This window comes from Mirounga angustirostris, unplaced genomic scaffold (genome assembly GCF_029215605.1).
Source record: "Mirounga angustirostris isolate CCGP_5_RB_7025 unplaced genomic scaffold, mMirAng1.0.hap1 SCAF_9, whole genome shotgun sequence".
Lineage (NCBI taxonomy): Eukaryota > Metazoa > Chordata > Mammalia > Carnivora > Phocidae > Mirounga > Mirounga angustirostris.
In genome coordinates, this window is record NW_026991717.1 from 135,959,912 (window position 1) to 135,981,644 (window position 21,733).

At 37.7% G+C, this 21,733-nt stretch overlaps 1 protein-coding gene across 5 annotated transcripts in view; it reads right to left on the reverse strand.

The window, feature by feature from the left end:
* The window catches only part of ATG2B (autophagy related 2B), an 86,151-nt gene that overhangs the window by 33,843 nt on the left and 30,575 nt on the right, over positions 1-21,733 (reverse strand). For 4 of the 5 annotated variants that reach the window (XM_045901483.3, XM_045901481.3, XM_054513866.2 and 1 more), the window contains 17 exons: positions 20,922-21,018; positions 20,495-20,680; positions 19,348-19,502; positions 19,155-19,260; positions 17,971-18,232; positions 16,255-16,405; positions 15,437-15,529; positions 15,113-15,301; positions 12,884-13,157; positions 11,209-11,311; positions 8,959-9,151; positions 8,541-8,683; positions 3,471-3,628; positions 2,911-3,083; positions 2,309-2,459; positions 1,365-1,564; positions 1,117-1,197 (listed from right to left, as the gene is read on the reverse strand). In XM_045901483.3, coding sequence (XP_045757439.2) covers positions 1,117-1,197; positions 1,365-1,564; positions 2,309-2,459; positions 2,911-3,083; positions 3,471-3,628; positions 8,541-8,683; positions 8,959-9,151; positions 11,209-11,311; positions 12,884-13,157; positions 15,113-15,301; positions 15,437-15,529; positions 16,255-16,405; positions 17,971-18,232; positions 19,155-19,260; positions 19,348-19,502; positions 20,495-20,680; positions 20,922-21,018 — 2,715 coding nt within the window. The remainder of the gene's footprint in view (positions 1-1,116; positions 1,198-1,364; positions 1,565-2,308; positions 2,460-2,910; positions 3,084-3,470; positions 3,629-8,540; positions 8,684-8,958; positions 9,152-11,208; positions 11,312-12,883; positions 13,158-15,112; positions 15,302-15,436; positions 15,530-16,254; positions 16,406-17,970; positions 18,233-19,154; positions 19,261-19,347; positions 19,503-20,494; positions 20,681-20,921; positions 21,019-21,733) is intronic. The other variant, XM_045901482.3, reaches the window with a different exon arrangement.

Below are 21,733 nucleotides of genomic sequence, written 5' to 3' on the forward strand. Positions count from 1 at the left end.
AAAAAAAAAAAAAAAAGAAAAAAGAAAAAGCAATGATTTATTGGGGGGGGAATCAATGCTAAAAGGAAAAAAAAATCATCATTTTGAAGTAATTCATTTTAAAAAGTATTTGCAAAACCACTTGAGTTTGAAATGAAGAGAGAGTCCCATCTGACAACTGCAATGCTACAGAAGTCTTGAGAAAATTGTATCTTCTCAAAGATATGATTCATATCAAAATCATTATACAAACTAAAGTATGTATAATATGCTATGCTTGCATATTATTTTGCTTGGGACAATTCTTGAAAAAAATAAACTTTGCTAAAGATTACTTAACACTCCATCTGGTTGTCTACATAATCCACTTTTGGGAAAAGTTATTTTTCCTTAAATTATACCTAGCTCAGTCTGAAAACCAGATCCTCTTACTAACATCTATTCTCCTGTATTTCTATCTAAATGAGGTTAGATTAAACCTCCCCCTTACAACGGAGTTCAGTGTTCACATCAACCATCTCTCTACCCTTGCTACACAGATCTAGGTCTCCTCAGGTCTCCTAAATGCTTTTATGAAAGCGCTCTGAAAACTTTCAGGTATAAAATATTTTATTATTTTCCAGCACAAAGAAAAAGCTCCTCTTTCTAAGGAAAATGAACAAGAGTCACAGTGTACTAATTTTCATTCTCAACAGAAAAGAACTGTATTGCATTAATCAAACACTGGAGATTAATTACAGAAATCTCTATAAATGCCTCGAAGCATGTCATTGGCCTAGGGAGTAACTGTGAAATGACGGCACGTACGGAGTGAGCACAAGTCAGTGCATCACCTGCTGCTCCTCTGTGCCTGGTACTCTACAGGTTCTGGGACACGGAGTCCCTTCCCTTAAACGACTTAAAAGATAACTCTGTCTTTGAGATGTTTAGGGTCGAAACTTTAAGGTAAAAAATCAATTTCGTTCTGGAGTGGTGATAATGTTCTATTTCCTAACCTAAGAGGTGGTTATATAGGAGTGTTTCCTTCAACAATATTTCTATGCACACTGATCATTTCCGATTTATGACTTTACAGTCTGTGTATTACATGTCAATATAAAGTAAAAAGTAAATCAATATGTACAAAACAACTCGCACCTGCTCGTGCCAGCTAAGCCCAGAAGGAAGCATTCTGTGCTGGAGTGTGGCTCCTTTCAACCCCACAGCAATGAGAAATTCCTGTACAGACGACACAAAAAGTTACACTGATCACCTACATGACCCTCTAATTCAAAACTTGGAAAGTTTTTCTAAGAAAATAAATGTGTTGCTTTTATGCAATCACTTTTAGCTAGTAATCAAATGAACGGCAAGTCTTTAATGGTATAAAAGTACAAATCACAAACCTTCGTATTGGACTCTGATTTATCAGATAGTATTTTAACTGCAACAGAGAGCATATTCAAAGTGTCTCCTGCAACGCCATCTGAAGAAGCTCTACTGAGGCCATCTTCTTCAGAGGAATAAATAGTAGGTTCCAACCAGTGTGGGCGGGTTGAACTGGGCAGTCGTGTTTCTGTAGGAAGAATCACTCCATCTACTACACCTACATCGACAATGAGGTGACAATATAACAAAATGATAACCTGAAATTAGTTCACAGACTTTCACAACTCAAAACAAAAATCCATATACTCCCACTGAATACACTATAATCCTGGAGGCAAAATGACCAACAACCAGCTTGGCATTAATAATCCATACCTCTCTGCTAATGTTGGTATGACTGACAGTACTCTACTTTAAAAAAAAAAAAAATTAAGATGAAATGCTAGGAAAATTAAATAGAAAAATCTGATAAGCATTAAGACTGTGCAAAGTATTGTTTTTTACACTTTGGGAGGAAAAAAAGAATGTGTATCTTCCATTCACAGGGTAACAGGGAATGTGCTCAAAAGATGGTAAATTCCTTTTGTTACCAAAAGGAAATGCTGCTTAAGAGAGAGTAATGAATGTAAAGTCCCATCAACTCATCAGTGGATAGTAAGATACAGCACATCCATAAAATGGAATATTATTTGGCAATAAAAGAAATAAAATACTATTACACTCGGATGAACCTTGAAAACATCATGCCAAATTAAACATGCCAGTCACAAAAGACTATATATTATATCATTCCATAACATCCAGAATACACAACCCACAGAGGCAAAGTAGATTCGAGGTTATTTAGTGCTGGGGGGTGGGGGGTGGGAGGGCCGTGGGAGGTTAAAAAAAACTTTATTAAACAAAATTTCAATGGGTCTGAACAGAGGTGAACAGAACACACATTCAACATGTGTCCTACCTTTGTGGTACAGACTGAGACTACTGGAATGAAGGCAGATGTAGTGCTTGTCATCACAGCCTTCATACTTGGTCACACAAAACAACGAACCACTGCTGAACTCTAACCAGAATTCGCCATGTTTATTTTCCAACAGCTCTCCATTATCTTGCTAATAAAAAGATCAGAAAAACATAGAAGTCATTATTTAAATGCAGAAAAGTCAGAATGCCCCTTGGGTTGCTCCTTCCTGATTCAGCCTAGAAGATTCTCCCACATGGCGGCAAAGCGGTCTGATTCTCCAACCATGCAACATGGTGGCATGAAATGCTATGCAGGGTCCCCCCTGCAGAATGAATCCCTGTACTTCACCCTCCTCTCTAACAGGTAAATTACTAGTGATCACCTCAGCAGCAGAACCAGCACATTTGCCAAAAGAAGGTCCACAGAAGGTCTGTCTTGTGATCCGCAGTGAAAAGCTTACTCTCCAAAGCCACAATCACAGCAGAACCTTTCTCAGGCACTGAAACAACCTCCTGCCACCTCAATGATGGCAGGTGTAACCACGGTCCATTTAAAATAAGATACACCTGAAACAACACTTTGGCTTTGCAAATCCTTACCCTGACATCTGTAAACACTGCCATTAGTCCATGGTTAATACTCAGAAGAACCGAGAGAAAACTCTGCGAGTTCTTGTTCTGAGAGTCTAGTTTTTTTTTCCTACGGGAACGATAGTTGGGATCCACAGCAGAAAAATACTGCAACGTCTCCTCCTCAGATCCACTCTCCTCATCTGTGAGAAATAAATGTCATAGTGATATGGTTTGGACAGCTATAGAAACAGAATAGCAACTGGAATATTATCACAAAAATACTTATTTTACAACCTGTTTTTTTACCAAGAATCTGGCATGACAATAAAAATGTACTTTCTGTATTTTTCTCTTTCCCACTGAACTTAAACCAATGTACATACTATCACTATAAAGATAATATATTTAACTGATAATACTCTCAATATGTAGATACAAGTGGAGAAATACTATAAATTACTGTATTATAAAATATAGTTACGAGGGGAAAATATCCAAGAAACATTTTAAAATCTATCAGTTGAAAAGGTTACTACTTTATTGCTAAGCCTGGCATTTTAAGTTAGAACAAATTTAAAATATATTACCGTAGTGAACTGTGGATTTAAATGGACTAAAACTATCTTTGTTGAAGGTATTAATCAGCTGACTGGCTACAGAAAGACCAATACCATAGGAAATATTTTCAAATGTCTCCACTGGTGATGGAGCTGTTGGTTCCCACAGCAGCAAGTCATTAAAGATCCTGTGGAAGACAAAAGTTGAAAAATACGTAACTCATAGTTCAACTGAAGGTAAACTCAAGAACATGTCTTTAAGAAGTCACATGAATAATAATTTTTCTAAATGGGAAATAGAAATTAGATCCTACAAAGGAGGGCTTTCTGTTTTGTTTTCTTTTAAGTATTAATTATGTCCTTTCAATGGAAAAGTTACTGATACAGCTTGACTGCAGGACAGTGAGAAAGGAATCTGTACAATTCGGTACCTAATTAGCTACCTGCCTGGTTTTACCTATGCTGTGTACATCAAATTACATACAGCTAAATGCACTTTAGAGGAAAAAGTTAATTTAAAAACTGGAAAGAACAAAGGAAAGACTGTTCACACAGGAGAGCACTCTGTAAACTATAATACACCACGCACTGTCTCATCTGACCCCACCCCACCCCCAAACCCATGGGGCAGCCAAGAATCATTACTCTCACTTCACACTTGGAGAAACTGCCTCATAAAGGTTAAGTGCCTTGCCCAAGGTCATACAGCTAATTTGTGAAAGGACTGGGGCCACAGCCCGGATTTTGTCCAGCTCCCAATTCAGCTCTCCTCCTTATTCACTGTTCCTCTCTCTCTCTCTCTCCCCCGCCCACCCCACCACCCCAACAGAAAGCACAGCTTTCCTGGGAAGTGTGCATGGACTAAGAATGCATACAAAACGGAACAAAGAAAGGAAACCTTCTACTGGCTGCACAGCCAAGTCAATACTAGTGATTAATGGGTGATACCCATCAAGCTAGACTACCAGCACATCCTACTTTTTCAAAGAAATATCTGTCACTATTCAGATGCCCTCCTGCTCCTACCCCGCCCCCGCCCCCCAAGATCACCCCTGCTCTACATTTTTATAAATACTCAGACTTCACAATGTCTTCTCTGAAGCCTGTTGTTAAGATCTGGACCCACAGTGAATCCTTCACATACATAACTCTGTCATGGTGCCTACCACAGTATTTTCTTGCTTCCGCTTCCGAGACTGGAGCCTCTCAGAGAGAGGGCCTTAGGTGTTGGTCATCTTTATATGTGTGGCATCGTTATAGCACGGTGGCTGTCACGTAGCAGGCACTGAGGGTTTGATGATGAGAGGACCAGTGGGCGACTCACATGGCAGGAATGCCAAAGGCCCAGCCTCCTCGTAAAGCCTAGTGTGAATACCAATCAAAGTGCCCCCCTGGCCCTTCCTGCGAGAAGCCACTTGTCTAGGAACTTCCCGGGCCAATTCCTAAGCTTCTGAAGCCCTAGAAAGTATAAACCACCAGGACTGAGTATCGTGACTCTCAGTAGACTGAAATCCCCACCCCAAAAGCTCTCCATCTGGAACCATCAACAGGTGAAGAACACTAGGGATACGTAAGTCTCATCTCAGATACAATGACAGCTATGCCCCCAAACTGTGATACTCACTGGCTCACTGCTTCTTGGATATATTGCTCACAGGACAAAGAAACAAAAGAGTCTAAACCCAGATCTTACTCTAAACTCCTCTGTAAATAAATAATGACAAAAAAATCAAGAATTTTCTCAGGAAATTCTCAGGAAATGCCCTTCCTTTACCTTATTCCCTACAACCATTCTCTTATCTCCATAGGTAAGAGAAAGTATTAATTTATGTAAAACCTAAATATAAGTTTTATATGATTTTGCATTTTCCTTATTTACATGTTAACCCAGTCTTGATATCATTAATACTGTAAAACATTGGATGAGGTTTCTAATACCAAGAAAGAAAACACTTAAGGTACTTAAGGACACAGGGGCATCCCATCGTCAGTTAAGTGGCCAACTCTTGATTTTGGCTCAGGTCATAATCTCAGAGTTGTGGAACTGAGCCCTGGATGCGGCTCCTATCAGCAGGGAGTCTGCTTGGGATTCATTCTCTCTCTCTCTCAAATAAATAAATAGATCTTAAAAAAAAGAGAGAGAGAGATTTAAGGACACATCACCATGATTCTGTGGCTATGAGCCTGAAACATGACAGGAAATATCTAATTGAACAAAGCTAGTGAAAATTCTTTTTATATTCTAAAGGACTTCAGTGGAAAAAATTCTCCTGTACCTGAGACTGTCTATCTAAAAAGAGCCCGCTGACTAAGGCACTAAAGGAATAAACCAAGATTTTAAAATGTATGACGTTAAGGCAGAGTTGGTTATATCTCCTGCTCAGAAAGTTATTTTAATGTATGAAAATAAAAACCAAAAATAAATTCAAAAAATTATATAGATAAAAAGGGCAATATTGAAACATTTAGCAAAACTCGAATGGGGTTTGAAGATTAAGTAATGCAGAATATTAATATTCTCATTTTCTCATTTTGATGGTTGAATTATAATTATGTGGAAGAATGTCCTTGTCTTTGGGAAATACACAAGTGCTCCAGGAGGGGCATCAGGTCAGTGGCTCTCAAACAGTTAAGGCGGGGAGGGGAAAGCTCTATGTTCTACACGTGAAACTTTTCTGCGAGTCTGGGAATATTTTAAAACTTTAAAATAATATTAACTCAAAAAAATAATAAAAATAAAATATTAACTCAAAATAAAAACAGACCTATTCAAAGCCAAATAAGGGGCAAAGAATTCACACCCTGAAGAACTTAGATATGTGATTTATAAATCCACAGGGTGAGGAAGCATTTCAACATTTATACAACTGTAGGTACCTGAGAGCTGGAGAAGTGGGCAGAGTAAGGTAGAACAGAAACGCTCTTCAGCAACCACTATTTAACCAGCTCTGCAGAAGAACACATACTCTCTCGTTCCCTGACTTGAGCAATCAACCGCCCCACCTGCCATACTGACAGACGTCCCCCATATGCTAACCGCTGCTCCTTGGGACTACTCTCCAGCACACCCAAGAAGTCTGTTCCTATCAGGTGAGCTCTATGTTCAGTATATTCACTAAGTGTCAACTGTGTTTGGCCTCGAATGTACTCATCTCACTTGTATTTACTGTTGTAAGTATACTTTAACTCAATATTATGCTAACAGATGACCTAAATATACAGACTGAGGTGGAAAAAATCTTAAAAAACTGAGAAAGATTTTGAACTCAGATTCCTTTGAAACTATTTTTTCAATAACTGAAAACTGTAAACAAAACCTTTCAGGTATACATTATGTGAAACTTCCAACCTGTGGCTCATATTAAAAGGAAGGAAAAAAAAAAAGGCCTCATCTTGTATTTTAAAAAGAAGTTATAAATGAACATATTTATAAACTGAAGGTTTAAGGTGCATATTTCTGTTCTGATGTCCCAATTTAACCGATGGCCACCTGCTCAAGCAAATGCAGAAAGAGAAAGAAATGGATTAAGCTCTTCTGACCTCTGGGCTAGACCCTGAACTAGTCGTTTCGTTTTGCTCAGTCTTAGCCTTGCAGATTTGTCAACTCTTGGTAAATATTCCTAACTATAAAAAGAAGAATGGTCTAGAGATCAGTGGTTTCCCAAACTTTAGATTATGTGTAACAGCTAAAAAAAAAAAAAAAACCTGTAAAAGCCTTCTGATATGAATTTATAAATTATAGGCTTCTACTTACATACATTATGTAGAATATAAAACAAATATAAAAATATAAATTTTAAAAGACTTAGGGTCAATTAAGCCAATTAAGCCGCCAACTCTTGGTTTCGGCTCAGGTTGTGATCTCAGGGTCGTGAGATCGAGCCCTGCCGTGTCAGGCTCCATGCTCAACACGGTGTCTGCTTGAGATTCTCTTTCCCTCTGCCTCTCTCACTCTCGCACATGCTCTAAAATAAATCATTAAAAAATAAAAGTTTTAAAGTTGAACAGAAGAACTAACATTTTCTTCCTCCACCTCAAATAGACTATCCTGTGAATCTCATCATCAAGACAACTCAACTATATAGATCTTTCTGGAACTTAATTTTCTGATTCTAAGACCAACAATCCTGGTCACTGGTAGGCAATAAGGAGATCCAGAGCTTATTATGAACAGTTAAGGAATAAAGGAGCAGAGATATCTGATATCAAGTAAATGTACAGCAGAAACAACAGTGCAGCTTCTAAAGCTTAATAGAAATGAGAATCATGTCTTACATATGAGAAGCTAGTGATGACCGATACTAAGAACATCTTTTTCTAGAAAAGTACATGACCACCTTTCAGGTCTACTATAGAAGTGATTCCTTCAGTGGATGGGAATGATACCAGAGGACTACCGAGTGCTTACTGTAATGCCAGGTGCTATTCTCCGAACTTCTCAAGTGCTGTATCATCTAATCCTCCAAACAACTCTTTGAGACAGGTTCAAGTTATCATCTACATTTTACAGATGAGGAAACTGAGCTTAGGGCAGGTAAGTTGTGAAGGTCTTCCAAGTCTAGGCTCTTTTAACTCTAGAATGCTATTTATTTCAACATATTTGCTTGGTATGTATATTTAAGGACACTATATAATTCTAACAAGATGCTTTTTTAAACTCTGAAAAAAGATGCTCCTTGTACAAAGACTCTAGGATTCTGATTCTACCCCGGCACGTGCTAGCCCCCCATATAAGCTGCCCCCCTGGCACCTGTTGGCCCTCTATACAGGGGTCTCCCAACTCTTTTCATGTCACTGCACACATAGAAGACATTTACTCAGTACTTTGTGGTAAGGTGACAGAGAGCAAACAGCCAACAAAGGTGGAGGGAATAAACATCTCACATGCAAGTAACCCAGTTACCAGACACATTGGTTAGGAAACTCTGCTATGACAACAGCCCATCGGAACGGTTAACAGTTTTGTAATCAACACCACACAAAGTACCCAGTGATGGTAGATAATATTAAAGCAAGGAAAGAAAAGGGGCAAGTGGGGAAACAGGGAGACAGGCAGAGAAGTCCAATCCCAAAGACTCAACTAAATGTGTTTAAACTCACCTATTATAAAGCTTCTCATAAAAGCTTTTATTAGGTAGTGTTACATGAATGCTGGGTAACGTAAGTTCCAGCACATAGTGAGAATTGCTGATTGCTTTATCCTGAAATTCTGTCATTTCCACAGGGTCTCCTGGCATCACCATCTAAAATACAATAGTTTGGTGCAAAAAAAGCATGAAATAACCATTTCATGTTTAAAATAACAGGAGCATCTTCTTGCCCTATCCATGGGAATTTATATGTAAACAAACAAATAAGCATGTAATTTTTAACCAAGAAAAGAAATACTATTCAGTCTTAGAGTTAAAAGCGCAGCAATAACAGTATACAAAGTACTTCTTCAAAAAACAAAGAATGAAAATGACTGCTATATGGTAAAGGATAATTCCTTCATTGCTCACTTCATTGCTCATTTTACCTGCTCGTTTTCAAACATGACTCTACGAGAAGAAAAGGGAGAAGGGGCTGGTCTTCGCAGATCACAAACATCCTTCAGGGAATGAGCACCCCCTTCCTCCTCTTCCTGATAGCGGCCATCACTCTCTTCTTCCTCAGCTGCTATTCGCTCCAAAATGGAATGCACAGCTGGTGGATTTAATTTCAGTACAATTCTGACAGCAAAGACAATTTAAAAAATCAAGGTCTAAGTGTGAACAGCAAGGCTTTAACTTTCCTGCACTCTGATACAAAGACCACCGATGATAGGATTCAGCTTTTCTACAAAGTCTAATTGTGTCTCATGTAACCACTTGAGTGTGCTATTAACTTCAAAATGTAGAACAGATGAAACAAATAAAAGAAGGGTTATTAACATTTCATACTTGGCTAACTGAAAATCTGACCTTGTGAGGACAAAAGATTATCTTTCAATTTCATCAATAGCCGACAAATTTTACCTAACAATTCTATTTATTTTCATGAAACCAAATGCTTCTGGGGTCTGTTGTGCTATTACAGAATATTGCACACCTAAGAGACCTCCTATCATAGAAATTATTCAAATGGAAAAACGAAGACTCACAAGAGAATAACTTAGAACTGCAACAACAAAGTAGCATTTTCCTTCAGGAATTTCAATAACAAAAGGCTTGCCTTGTTGCTGTATTGAAGCTACAAACCTGAAGTAAAGGAGCCCACGCCCTGGGCCCCTGCTTTCCTACTCCATGCACATCACTAGCAAAGGCTTTGCAGTTTCCTTCCCAACTCTGTCGTGAGGAGGCCTGGTGCCCTCAAACCAAACCTCTGTGGGGCATCTACGACGTGTTTTTCCCCTTAGTTAAGTGGTGCCAGTTGGCTCCTGTTATGAACAGTCGTTGACTGTTTCCTAATTTATAGACATCTAAATGTAACTTGTGCTTCCAAATTAACTGAAGTAGATCCATTTATGATGAAAACTCATGCACTAAACCGCTCATTATCAGGCACGTCCTGATCACACCTATCCTAACAGCCTGCTAGGACTGATACACAGGGGCAGGTGTAAAAAAGGCTGGCAGGAAAATGGCACAAAAAAAAGGTCACTTTAATTCTCAGATATCAAATATTCAGTTTTCAATATAATAAAAAGTCATTTCAAGTAAACTAAGTCCTTTTAAATATATCCAAGCCCACTATCAGGCTATTAAATTAATAGTCTTGTTACAGTATATTATAATGAATAATTAACAAATGTTAATAATTAATAATCTCTAATAAATATACTTTATTAATTCTTCTAAGAAATCCTGAAGCAGTGGTTCTTAACATCCACCTGCACACTGGAATCACCTGGTGTAATTTTTAGACTATCCTGATGCCCAGGCTCTATCCCAAAGTCTCAGGGTGGGGCCCCTGAGTATTTTGTAAAAGTTTTGTAAAAACCCAGACTTGAAAAACAGTGTCCTGGGGCGCCTGGGCGGCTCAGTCATTAAGCGTCTGCCTTCGGCTCAGGTCATGATCCCAGGGTCCTGGTATCCAGCCCCGCATCGGGCTCCCTGCTCAACGGGAAGCCTGCTTCTCCCTCTCCCACTCCCCCTGCCTGTGTTCCCTCTCTCGCTGTCTCTCTCTGTCAAATAAATAAATAAAATCTTTACAAAAAAAAGCAGAAAAGAAAAAGTGTCCTAAAGCAATCACGGACTATAAAATTCACTTAACAACTAACCAAATGATGCCATATAACTCTTCTATTGTAGCTCTGCACTATTTTTTTAAATGGTTAATGATTCTTTTGTGCCTCTAATTAAACGGGGTAACTTGAGACCAGGGAACACATTTTATACCTCCATCTCTCACAGTATTGACACATACCTTTCATAGAGTAGTACACTCAATATGGATTTTTCAATTTAATTTGTCCATCTTTCTCTGTGTTCTCTCATCAGGGCTGAGTATGTTTAGTTTAAATTAACAGCCAAAATGCCGATTAAAAGTACTACAGCAGGGGCACCTGGGTAGCGCCATCGGTTAAGCAACTGACTGTCGGTTTTGGTCCAGGTCATGATCTCAGGGTCCTGTGATCAAGCCCTGTGTGGGGCTCCAGCTCAGCACGTGGAGTCTGCTTAAGATTCTCTCTCCCTCTCCCTCTGCCCCTGCTCCCCCCTAAAAAATAAATCTTTAAAAAAAAAAAGTACCACAGCATTTTTTTGAAAGGGTCTCATTAAATGTCTACCATATACACCTGCTAACTCACCGTGGCCAGTCAAAGTCATCTGATGATGCTGTATCGCCATCTACTCCACTAGACACATGGAAAAACTTAATAGATGGTTCTCCTTTATCTTCCTGGAATGACCCTAATAAAACAAGACTGGTTAACTAAAATGCATTTCTTTGCAAGTGCTGAAAGAAAAGATAGTTTCCTCCTAACATAAGCAAAGATCTCCTCAATCAGGGACATAGTGCAACATTAAGTTGCACAGCACTCATTCTTTTGTTCCTATTTCATGGGTACATGTGGGGAGACAGGAGGAGCAGATAATGATGATGTTTTCTATTCAAACTCAAATTCTTAGGTACCAAGTGTAATGTGTCAGGTACATAATCATGACATAGTAAATTTGGCAGTTGCCACTTACTGCCACTGAATGCTTATTCTACATAAAAGTTTATGCAGTTAATCTAGGAACATAGAGATAATAACTATATTTCTTAAATGTTTTGTACCAAGCACTGTAAGAACTACTTCCATTCACAATAATCCTATGCATGCTTTTTCAGTCCATTTTACAAAGAAAGACTTTCCTCCAGAATAATGAGTTTCTTCCCACTGTAGATAAGAGAAGATCAGATAACCCCTAAAGGCCCTTTCATGAAGTCATAATCAGCAAGGCAATTGTAAATCTCTCTAAAGATGTGTAAAACTCAGAACAAGGGAAAAAAACTTTGCAGCCTATTCCCTGAGATGGAGGAGCAGGATATGGTGGCATGGGGAGGGTGTGGTTAGAGAGGGTGAAGTGGCAGAGGCAGTTGTTTATGAACCACAGAATAAAACGTCAGAATCTTCCAGAGGTCCTCATACACCTGGTTCACCCTAAGTCAATATATATTCTGTTAGATGACAAAAGCAAATACAGAAAAACTGTCTACAGGTTTTACAAAGGAAAGTCACCAAAGATTAGTATGATGATTGAAAGCTCAAGTGTGAGACTTCGGTTGGAATCTTGATTCTGCCATTTACTACCACACGGTCTTGGAAGGTACCTCTTCTTAAGTCTATGGATTCCTCACTTATAAATGATAAAAAATAACTGGAAATAATAAGCCTACCATAACCATGACGATGAAAGGAAAGCAGTAATGTGTGAAGTGCTTAGTACAGTACCTAACACAGAGTGGCACTCAAGAAATTCCGGTTACTTTCAGCCCCACAAAAAGTAAGTAGTCAGGTGGCAATAAAAATGCAAGTTAAAGGAGCGTCTGGGTTGGCTCAATTGGTTAAGCGTCTGCCTTCGGCTCAGGTCATGATCTCAGGGTTCTGGGATCAAGCCCTGCATCGGGCTCCCTGCTCAGCAGGAAGCCTGCTTCTTCCTCTTCCTCTCCCTCTCCCCTGCTGGTGCTCTCTCTCTCATTCTCTCTCTCTCTCTCCTTCCCTCCCTCTCCCTCTCAAATAAAATCTTTAAAAAAAAGTAAGCTACAGCACTATACTCCCTGCAGAAAAGTATTTTAATCAAGTGAATAATCATGCTTAGTAATTAAAAAAAAAAATCAATTCTATCATATATTGGTATACAATATTGGAAAAAAGCCATTACTCTAGCTTTCTAACACTGTCTATATTGGGGGCTGCCATAGACTTTTTCATGATGTTTGCTTGAGTAGTAGTTGCTTGTTTCTGCTCTGGCTCTTACAGGCATGTTCAATCTTACCAACTAATTCTCTAAAGGTAAGTTCCAATTTAATTTGTTCTGGGGTTGATCCTCCTATAAATTCAGTCTTAAATTCTAGGTCTGTGAATGCTAAATGAAGGATCTCCTTTTGAAGTGACTTCTTAAACCATGGTCCTCTTTCTTGATCTGACCGAAGATCAGGTATTGGGAAGCGAACAGAAAGGTTTAACGCCGGTGTGGCCACTTGTACTGATACCCGACAATTTGCAGGACTATGTGAATCATCCAGAAATACTTCAGTGAAAGCCTTGTGCTAAAACACAAAATATCAAAAATATGTCAAAACATCAAATTAGGTAAAAATAAATGACATTAATATTCAACATTACAATATGCATAATCACTATTTCCTCATTCAGTATAATGAATTAAAATACAATTCAAATTAACTACTACCATATTAATTTAGTGTAATGAAATTCTATAATGTAATAGTTACCGATAAAACTTCAAATAACTGGCAAAAGTTCAACCAAATAAGTCAAAATCAATCAATCAAAATAAAAACCAAACCGAAGTGAAGACAAAGGTGCCACAGATGTATACACATTATCACTAAAGACTAAAAAACACCAGCATTAATTTGGTTGTCAATAAATCCAATACAGTTAAAAATCAACTCAACATTCAATTTGAAGGATTTATCTCCAACATGCTCCTTTAAAGACTTGATGTGAAATAAGACAGATCATGCCAAATGCAAGGGCCCATCCCTGACTTGACTCTGTATTTCCAGGACTAAGCCTAGAGCCTGGCACAGCCTAAGTTCCAAATATTCACCAAATGACTCACTCTGAGCTCCCATCCAACCCAAGGGTATGAGTCCATCAAACGGCCCTTAGAAACCAAGACACGGGCGCCTGGGTGGCTCAGTTGGTTAAGCAACTGCCTTCGGCTCAGGTCATGATCCTGGAGTCCCAGGATCAAGTCCCACATCGGGCTCCCTGCTCAGCGGGGAGCCTGCTTCTCCCTCTCCCACTCCCCCTGCTTGTGTTCCCTCTCTCACTGTGTCTCTGTCAAATAAATAAATAAAATCTAAAAAAAAAGAACATGCCCTTCAGATAAAAGTCTATTTCTGTTTGTTTTTTGTTTTTCTAAAACGTACTGAAGCTTCTAAAGCTTTAGCCCAGAGTACACTGCAGGTGGTAACACTCCACTTCATGAATCAGTGTCTAACCTCCTGGATTAGGGAGTTCCTTTCTTACCCTGGACTGGGATTTTTAGCACACCTATTCTCTCTCTCCCCCCTCTTGGACTTTGTAACACTAACCCCCACTCTCAGCAAAAATAACCCAAGAGATTAACCATCATCCCAGCACATCTATGGCTAACAGCAAATATGCACACTAGCCCCACAGAACTTGAAATAACTAGTAATTGGTGACAACAATAAATAAAAAATGTTGATTTAATGTGACTACCCACCACTAATTAAGGGAGAAACAAGTAGAAAAACACCTCCTCCCTTTTCTTTTAACCAAAGTTTTCTCTATCTGTTCCTGGTCCGAGAGCTCCCCAGTTCCAGCCGAAGATTCCTCACAGATTTCTTGCAAATATGATGACTTACTTAAACTGCTTAGAAAAGACACCATGCACCAGACAGATCTAAGTAAAGTGACCTAATGTGATGCTCAATAACACAATGCTATAAATTATGTTCCCACCTTCAAAAGTGTACCTTACAATATATGGGCTACGTTTTATAGGCAGATCAGGTAGTTTACTAAAGGTGTGAATAAATTTTCTACAGATATTATGATCACAACTTAGAAAATTCAAATAAACACAGAGAGGGAAAGGAAATCCAATTCTATGCTCCAACATAATCAGTGCTACCAACTGGTATATTTCTATCCATTCTTTCTCTATACCTCAATTTTATTTACACAGTTGTGATAAAAGTTTCTGTGGAATAATATATTTCACTTTTTCTCTTAATACTCCTTCATGAGCTTTCTTCATGCGACTACACCATCTTTATAACCATCATTCAAAATGGCCACATAAAATTTCACTCAATATATTAGCAAACCTTATTCAGCTAGCCTACCATCTAGACATAAAAGTCTCCATCTTTTCATTATGAATAATACTGTTTTAATATATGCTACTTAATCCATTAAGAATACTTAAGCTCAGAAATGATCCCAATAAGCCCATTAGCTAGCTATAATTAGGATTAGTATTTGTAATGTTCTGAATACTTACCAGACTAGTATGTTTATTGTATGAAGTATACATGTGCGATGCCATCATTTCTACCGTAGTAAGCTTTTGTGGTTGAAGCAAAGAATTTAACCTGTCCACAATACTGATATCCAGCTCACAAAACACAGGATTTAACTTAATTTGTAATTCTGCCTTCTGAGGAACAGAACTAAGTCTTGCTTGATTACCCTTAAAAAAAAAAAAAGGAAAAACATTAATATGATCACTAACAGTACTATAAAATTTAGTGGAAACTGTATGATTGTGACAAAATACATATCAAATGAAAATTTATAGGTGGTATCACACAATAAGGCTTCTTACCTGGGGTCCTTTATTCTCAGAATGCTTATAATGAAGCTGAAGACACACAGGGGGATGGGAATCAGTTCGTTCTTTGGAATGGAACATTAAAAGCTTACAAACAAAGACAAAAATAAATGTAAGGTATTAAACTGTAATACATCCCATGAATTAACAGAGGTGCTAGTGGTGGAAAGACTTTTTTGAAATCAGGAAAGCTCATTTTACATTTCATCTTGGTCATTCACAAGCAATGTAAATCTTAAGACAAGTTAATTTCTGTGATACTTAGTATCTCATCTGCAGAAGGTACATGAGAATTCAAGTGAATTAACGCCCAAGAAAGTACTTTGAAAATAAAATAATGTACAAGGGCAAAGTTAACAGCAATAAATGTTATCTTGATAACTTTGAAAAGTTTCCCTAGCACACACTTTTAGAATTGGGAAAAAAAAAAATCAGACTAATAATAAACAAAAGACACTGTGCTTGTCTTGAACAGTGCTTACTAGCACACTGCAGGTATTCAGTATTCGTTTAACAGACTTCTGAAATTAATAGTGCTTGGAAAATTAGGGAAATAAAGTCATCTGTCCCATAATCTGTCTGCCAATCTAAAACAAGTCAACTCTAAAAAATTCTAACAGACTCTTACAATGACCTTGAATGCCATACTTTAAAATGTTTCAACGAAATACAAATGCGTACACATGTACACTTCCTTCCTCTAATGGCTTCCTATGCTTTTTTTTTAAATAAAATCATTGCTATTAATATAACTCTTTAAAAGCAAGGTAGATTTAAAGAATGATCCTAAAGACAAAGAATCTAGCATTTACCTCTGTGTAGTGAGGAGGAACAGAATGAGAATCAGTTGGAAAGAGGCATTCCAAAAGTTCCATTTGCCCAATGGACATATCAGTACTAAAATATCGGGAAGCTGATCTTTGTCTTTGTTCATAGGACACTTTGATGCCAGTACCTATAAATCTATTACAGAAAATGAAACATTTAAGAGTATTCATATACTTCTAGGTTAACGAATGTGTCAAAGAATAGTACACAAGTGTTAATAAAGTACATATTCTAATATATAATAATATTCCTAAGGGTATTAACCAGAAAGACTACTTCAAATTTCCCATTCCCTGAGATAAGAAAGCAATTTCTGATAGGAAATTAGCCAGGATATATTTATTTCCCAACCCTGCCCTCCCTTCTTTAATATTTTAAAATTTACACTGCAGCGGACAAAAATCTTTCAAAATATATGCAGTAGATTCTTAAAATTATTTAAAAGCCTCATTCAATATTTAAAAACCTTCAGTGGGTGGATCTCAAGTGAAAGTCGTCTTCCTATTTTTGCTGCTTTTATTTCCTACTGGCACATTTGAAACCTTGTCAAAATGTTTTTACAGTTTAATTATAAATACTATGGCCCTAACTTGTAGAGTCTCTTTAGCTAGGTATAAAAACTACTCTGTATATTAATTTTAATACTTCAAAAAAAATCAAAATTAAAAGCCAAACTTTCCTAAAAATATTAATATGTGCCTAAATTGTTGTATAAAATATGATCGAAAGATAACTTTCACATTAAGATGAGCAATGTTTACATATTAACAATATTATACTTACAAATTTAATTATCTCCTCATTCATTAGGACTCAACCCATGAAAGGATCACTGGCTATGTGAACGGCTTTAATTTTTTTTTTTTTTTAATGAAGTTTTGTTATTGTTTTTAAGTAGGCTCCATGCCCAGCGTGGAGCCCAATTTGGGGCCTGAACTCACGACCCTGAGATCAAGACCTGAGCTAAGATCAAGAGTTGGACACTTAACCACCTGAGCCACCCACATGCCCCCAGATGGCTTTAATTTTTTAAAGCAGAAATTGAAAGTGTAGCATCCGGGCTCAGGATCAGCCTTGTTACCCTTCCCCACCCCACAGACAGTGGCATGGGGGTCATGTTGTTCCACATCCCTTCTCATTAGCTCACTCCACTCTCACCACCACTGCCATCTCCACTGAGCCAGTGACAGTAAGAACTATTTTTATGATTATAATGGTGTCAATATTTTAATCAGCAAAATGTGGTCCAAAAAAACTTGTCAAGGGCACCTGGGTGGCTCAGTGGGTTAAGCGTCTGCCTTCAGCTCAGGTCATGATCCTGTGGTCCTGGGATCGAGTCCCGCACTGGGCACCCAGCTCAGCAGAGTCTGCTTCTCCCTCTCCCTCTGCCCCTCCCACCTGTTCATGTTCTCACTTGTGCTCTCTAATGAATTTAAAAAAAAAAAAAAAAAAAACTTAAAAAAAATTGTCAAGAGCAGAGAAAACTCCAGATTATCTCAATCTTATATGTAAATAGTTTTGCATGCCAAGTAAGCTGAATAAAAGATTCTATGGTAAACATTTTTGTAGCACTGCAAGAAAACCTCACTCATTCCCTCATTTACAAATAAAATGCGAATCAGAAAAACAGAGTTAGGCAGATAAAAATGTCCCCATCTGGTTCTTTTTCAAGCATCATTAATAAACACGAGAGAATTTACCTAAGGTGATCATGTTTGCAAGCTTCCGCAAATACTGCTCGGAAAGACTTAAAATCATCTGCTGAAAATCTTGCTGGGTCAATCTTTTCTATACAGGTAAAGAACGCTATCGCCAAAGGCGTCAATGGATTAAGGTTCAGTGATGTTTCAGGTGGAGATAAAGGATCGATGTGAAGCACAGAGATGGAAAAGGTTCCCACAGCTAGTCTAAAAATAAGTTCAGGCCTGGATTCATCCACTGAAACAGATCTAGATGGGAGAGCTGAAACACATGGGTTAAAATTATATACATAAAATTTAATACTTAAAAACAATCCATTATATCAAAATTATAAAGCATTTACTCATGTGTTAAACGTTTAAAAAGCAGGTGAACACCCAACAGTTTGAATGATATTTGATATTAAACAAGTAAGATAAACTGTTATCTTTCTGCATTTGATATTCAGGATCCTTGATACTTGAAGCATCAAAAAGAAACATGAACAAAAGTTTTGCATTAATAAAACTGTATCGGAAAAGTTGCAGATTAACCCAAAAGCTGCTCACCAAATTTTCTTTTAAGCCTTGTGTCTATTTCAATTAAATTTTGCGGAGAAGAGACCTGAGGTTCTCTTTCAAGGAAAGTGTAAACAATGTAACAAGTATTGATGGTTGACTGAGACTCCTAAACTACAATAATAATATGAAACTTACAGTGTACTTTTTACTAAAGATACTTAAATACACAAAGACTACAGTGAATTGGCAAGTATTCTAAAATACTTCATGGTTGAGTTGTTCAACCATGCTTCACATTTTCTTTCTAAACTTTGTTAAATGGCCTAGCTCAAAAAAAAATGTATGAGGGGAAAGAAAAGCAGCAGTAAAATGGCATTTTTTAGAAAGAAACAACTTAATTTATTTTTATTTTTATTTTTTTTTTAATGCCAGTGGAAGGGGTGCCTGGGTGGCTCAGTCGTTAAGCATCTGCCTTCAGCTCAGGTCAGGATCCCGGGGTCCTGGGATCGAGCCCCGCATCAGGCTCCCTGCTCCGCGGGAAGCCTGCTTCTCCCTCTCCCACTCCCCATGCTTGTGTTCCCTCTCTTGCTGTGTCTCTCAAATAAATACATAAAATCTTTAAAAAAATAATAAAATAAATAAATTCCAGTGGAAAACTACCATAAGTGTCTTACACTACTTACAAGTCTTCTGTAAATTTGGTGGGTGAACTAGGTTGGACGGCAATGTGGACCCTCTTACTGGTTGTTCTTTACGATGTTCAAGGAAATCTCCCCACGTTGGCTGAAGCTGTAAAAGTTTTTTAAATCACATGAATAAAGTGTAGAATTTCAGAAGGCCACTTTTCAAGAATAGAACAAAATTTAAATACTTTACCACAGTAGCACTTAATGGAGATCCTGCTGGAGTATTTGTATATGTACTAGTTAATGACAACTCAAGGTCCATATTTGGAGGGTCTCCCAGAGGTGGAAGAGAAGAGAGACTATGAGACATGTCCATATCAGCCATGGAGAAGAAAACTTCTTCTTCTAGACAGAATGAAACCTTGTCAGTTGTATAATTCATGTCTTTAAATTAAGTTAACATACATTAATATAATATTCTTCAGATTATCTGAAGTACAGTGATGCCCTACAATTTACATTACTTCTGATGGGGTAATTTGTGAGGATCCAAGATAGTAAAAACTCAACCAAATACAAGTTAACAAAACGTTATGCTATCCTACTGGTGAACTTGCTTTTTGTTTGTTTGGTTTTTTTTTTAATGTAAGATTTGCAGTACTACGTGGTATATTTTTAAGTATCATATGACAATTTAGAAGTTAAAATCCAACTTTAAAATAGTATAAAGATCTTGCAATCTCTGGTTTCATATGAATACAACTCTTTAAAAAAAAAAAAAAAACCTGAATGTATTATTTAGAATTTTATTTACATTTCACTTCTTTCTGGAGGTTGTTTTACTCTCATGCAAATGAAGTTTGTTATGACCAAAATTTCTTGAGTAGATTTTAAAACTTATTTAGTTCAACATTCTATACTTAAATGGATTCTTATTAGTTAAGGTATTAGTGCTAAACATTCTAAAACACCTGTAAAAATGCAAAGTAAACTGTGTAAAGACTGTATTTACGTGTAATTGATGGAAGAGTAGAAAAAAAGGTTCCATTTAAGGGCCTCTAACCGTAAATCATCATATGAGCATGTAAGAATTTGACAAAATGAGTAATTACCCCAATTTATCTTTTGTGTAAATCTACATTTTTGTAAATTGACTGTCCTTAGAATAAAAAAGAAGTCATGATTTACAAAACGAGATAAGACACTCAAAAAAAGATACATGAGCCAGTGCATCACTGTTATGCTGCGGTTAGATCAACTTACAAATTTAAACCTTCTTAGATCACAGATCTTTCGTTCTTTCATTACTAAACTCCATTTCACAACGGCCAAATTAAGTTTACTTTGCTCTATGATAACGTTGTAGGAATCCAGTGTCAATTGTTTCAGACGCTTACCACGGCTAGAAGGTGTATGAGCGGATTCTGTCTCATAAAAGCTTTGCTCTGAAGATACACCTGCTGAGAGGGAATCTTTTCTCAAATAATACCGGTTTAATTCCATCTGAATTCGGTATTCCTCTTCTTGCTGCATGGGTCGGTTTTTTCTATCTTTATTAGCTAACCCTATTTTGCTAGAATTTTCTACAAGTATAGAAAGGAAAGCAAAACAGTAATTAAATTTGGGGTTAATCAATCATCTCTCTCCCAAAACCCACTTGTCCAATACCAACGGCAACTTCATGCCACAGTCAATGCAGAACTACCACTATTTAATATTAATCAGAGCTATGCAGTAGCTTTAAGCAACTAGCTAGGGATCACAGAATCTAAAAAGTTTTTAATAATCAAAAATAGTAACAGAGTTGCCTATTGCCATACTTGCCTGGTCCAGCAACAGCTGCTAACATATCCAAAAGCAGGTGCACCTGCCTTGGTGACAGGAATAGATGAATAGAGTCTATCTGTCCATCAAGATCCAACTTCAAAAAAAAAAAAAAAAAGCCATTCAGGATAAACACTCTTTAAAATCTCATCACCACAAATCCCAGTACACTTTAATGACTGATTACTTAAGTCTTGGATTCCTTCACCTAAGATTCCCTCCACTAATTCACACAATCTAAATGAAAGACTTAAAGGCCACCAAACTGTTGTTCTAAGGGGGAAAATCCCCCTGCAAAATTCCATGTTGGCAAGTCCAATGTCCTGTTTTTATCTCTGAGTTTTCTGACTATTTCAGGTATGTGAGGAGGCTTCAAGTCACAGTCACTAGGAAGAATATGAAGACAGACGCAGCACAGAACTCATTCCCAACAGGATCTGAAGACTCGAATCATAATCCTCAAAGCGGGATTCAAGCCAAGAGCAAATAAAGTTGGCTTTCCCAAGTTCGTGCATGGATAACCCTCCCTAACAGAGCATGTGAGGCCCTTCCCTACCAACAGGGTGCCTCTCCACACGTGCAGGCAGGTTCCACAAAGCCTGCTCTGCTGGACAGGAAAGCGCAGGCCACGGCAGAGATGCCCACGAAGTGGGTGCTCATGTGGACTGCCTTGCTCTTTTCCAAGTCTTTGTCCATTTTTCCTCACGGAAATAAAAGCCCCAGCTGGTCTCATCCTGATTCCTATGGAGTATATTCTGACAAAACAATTACTCTATTTTCTACATCACATTCTTTTTTTTTTTTTTTTTAAG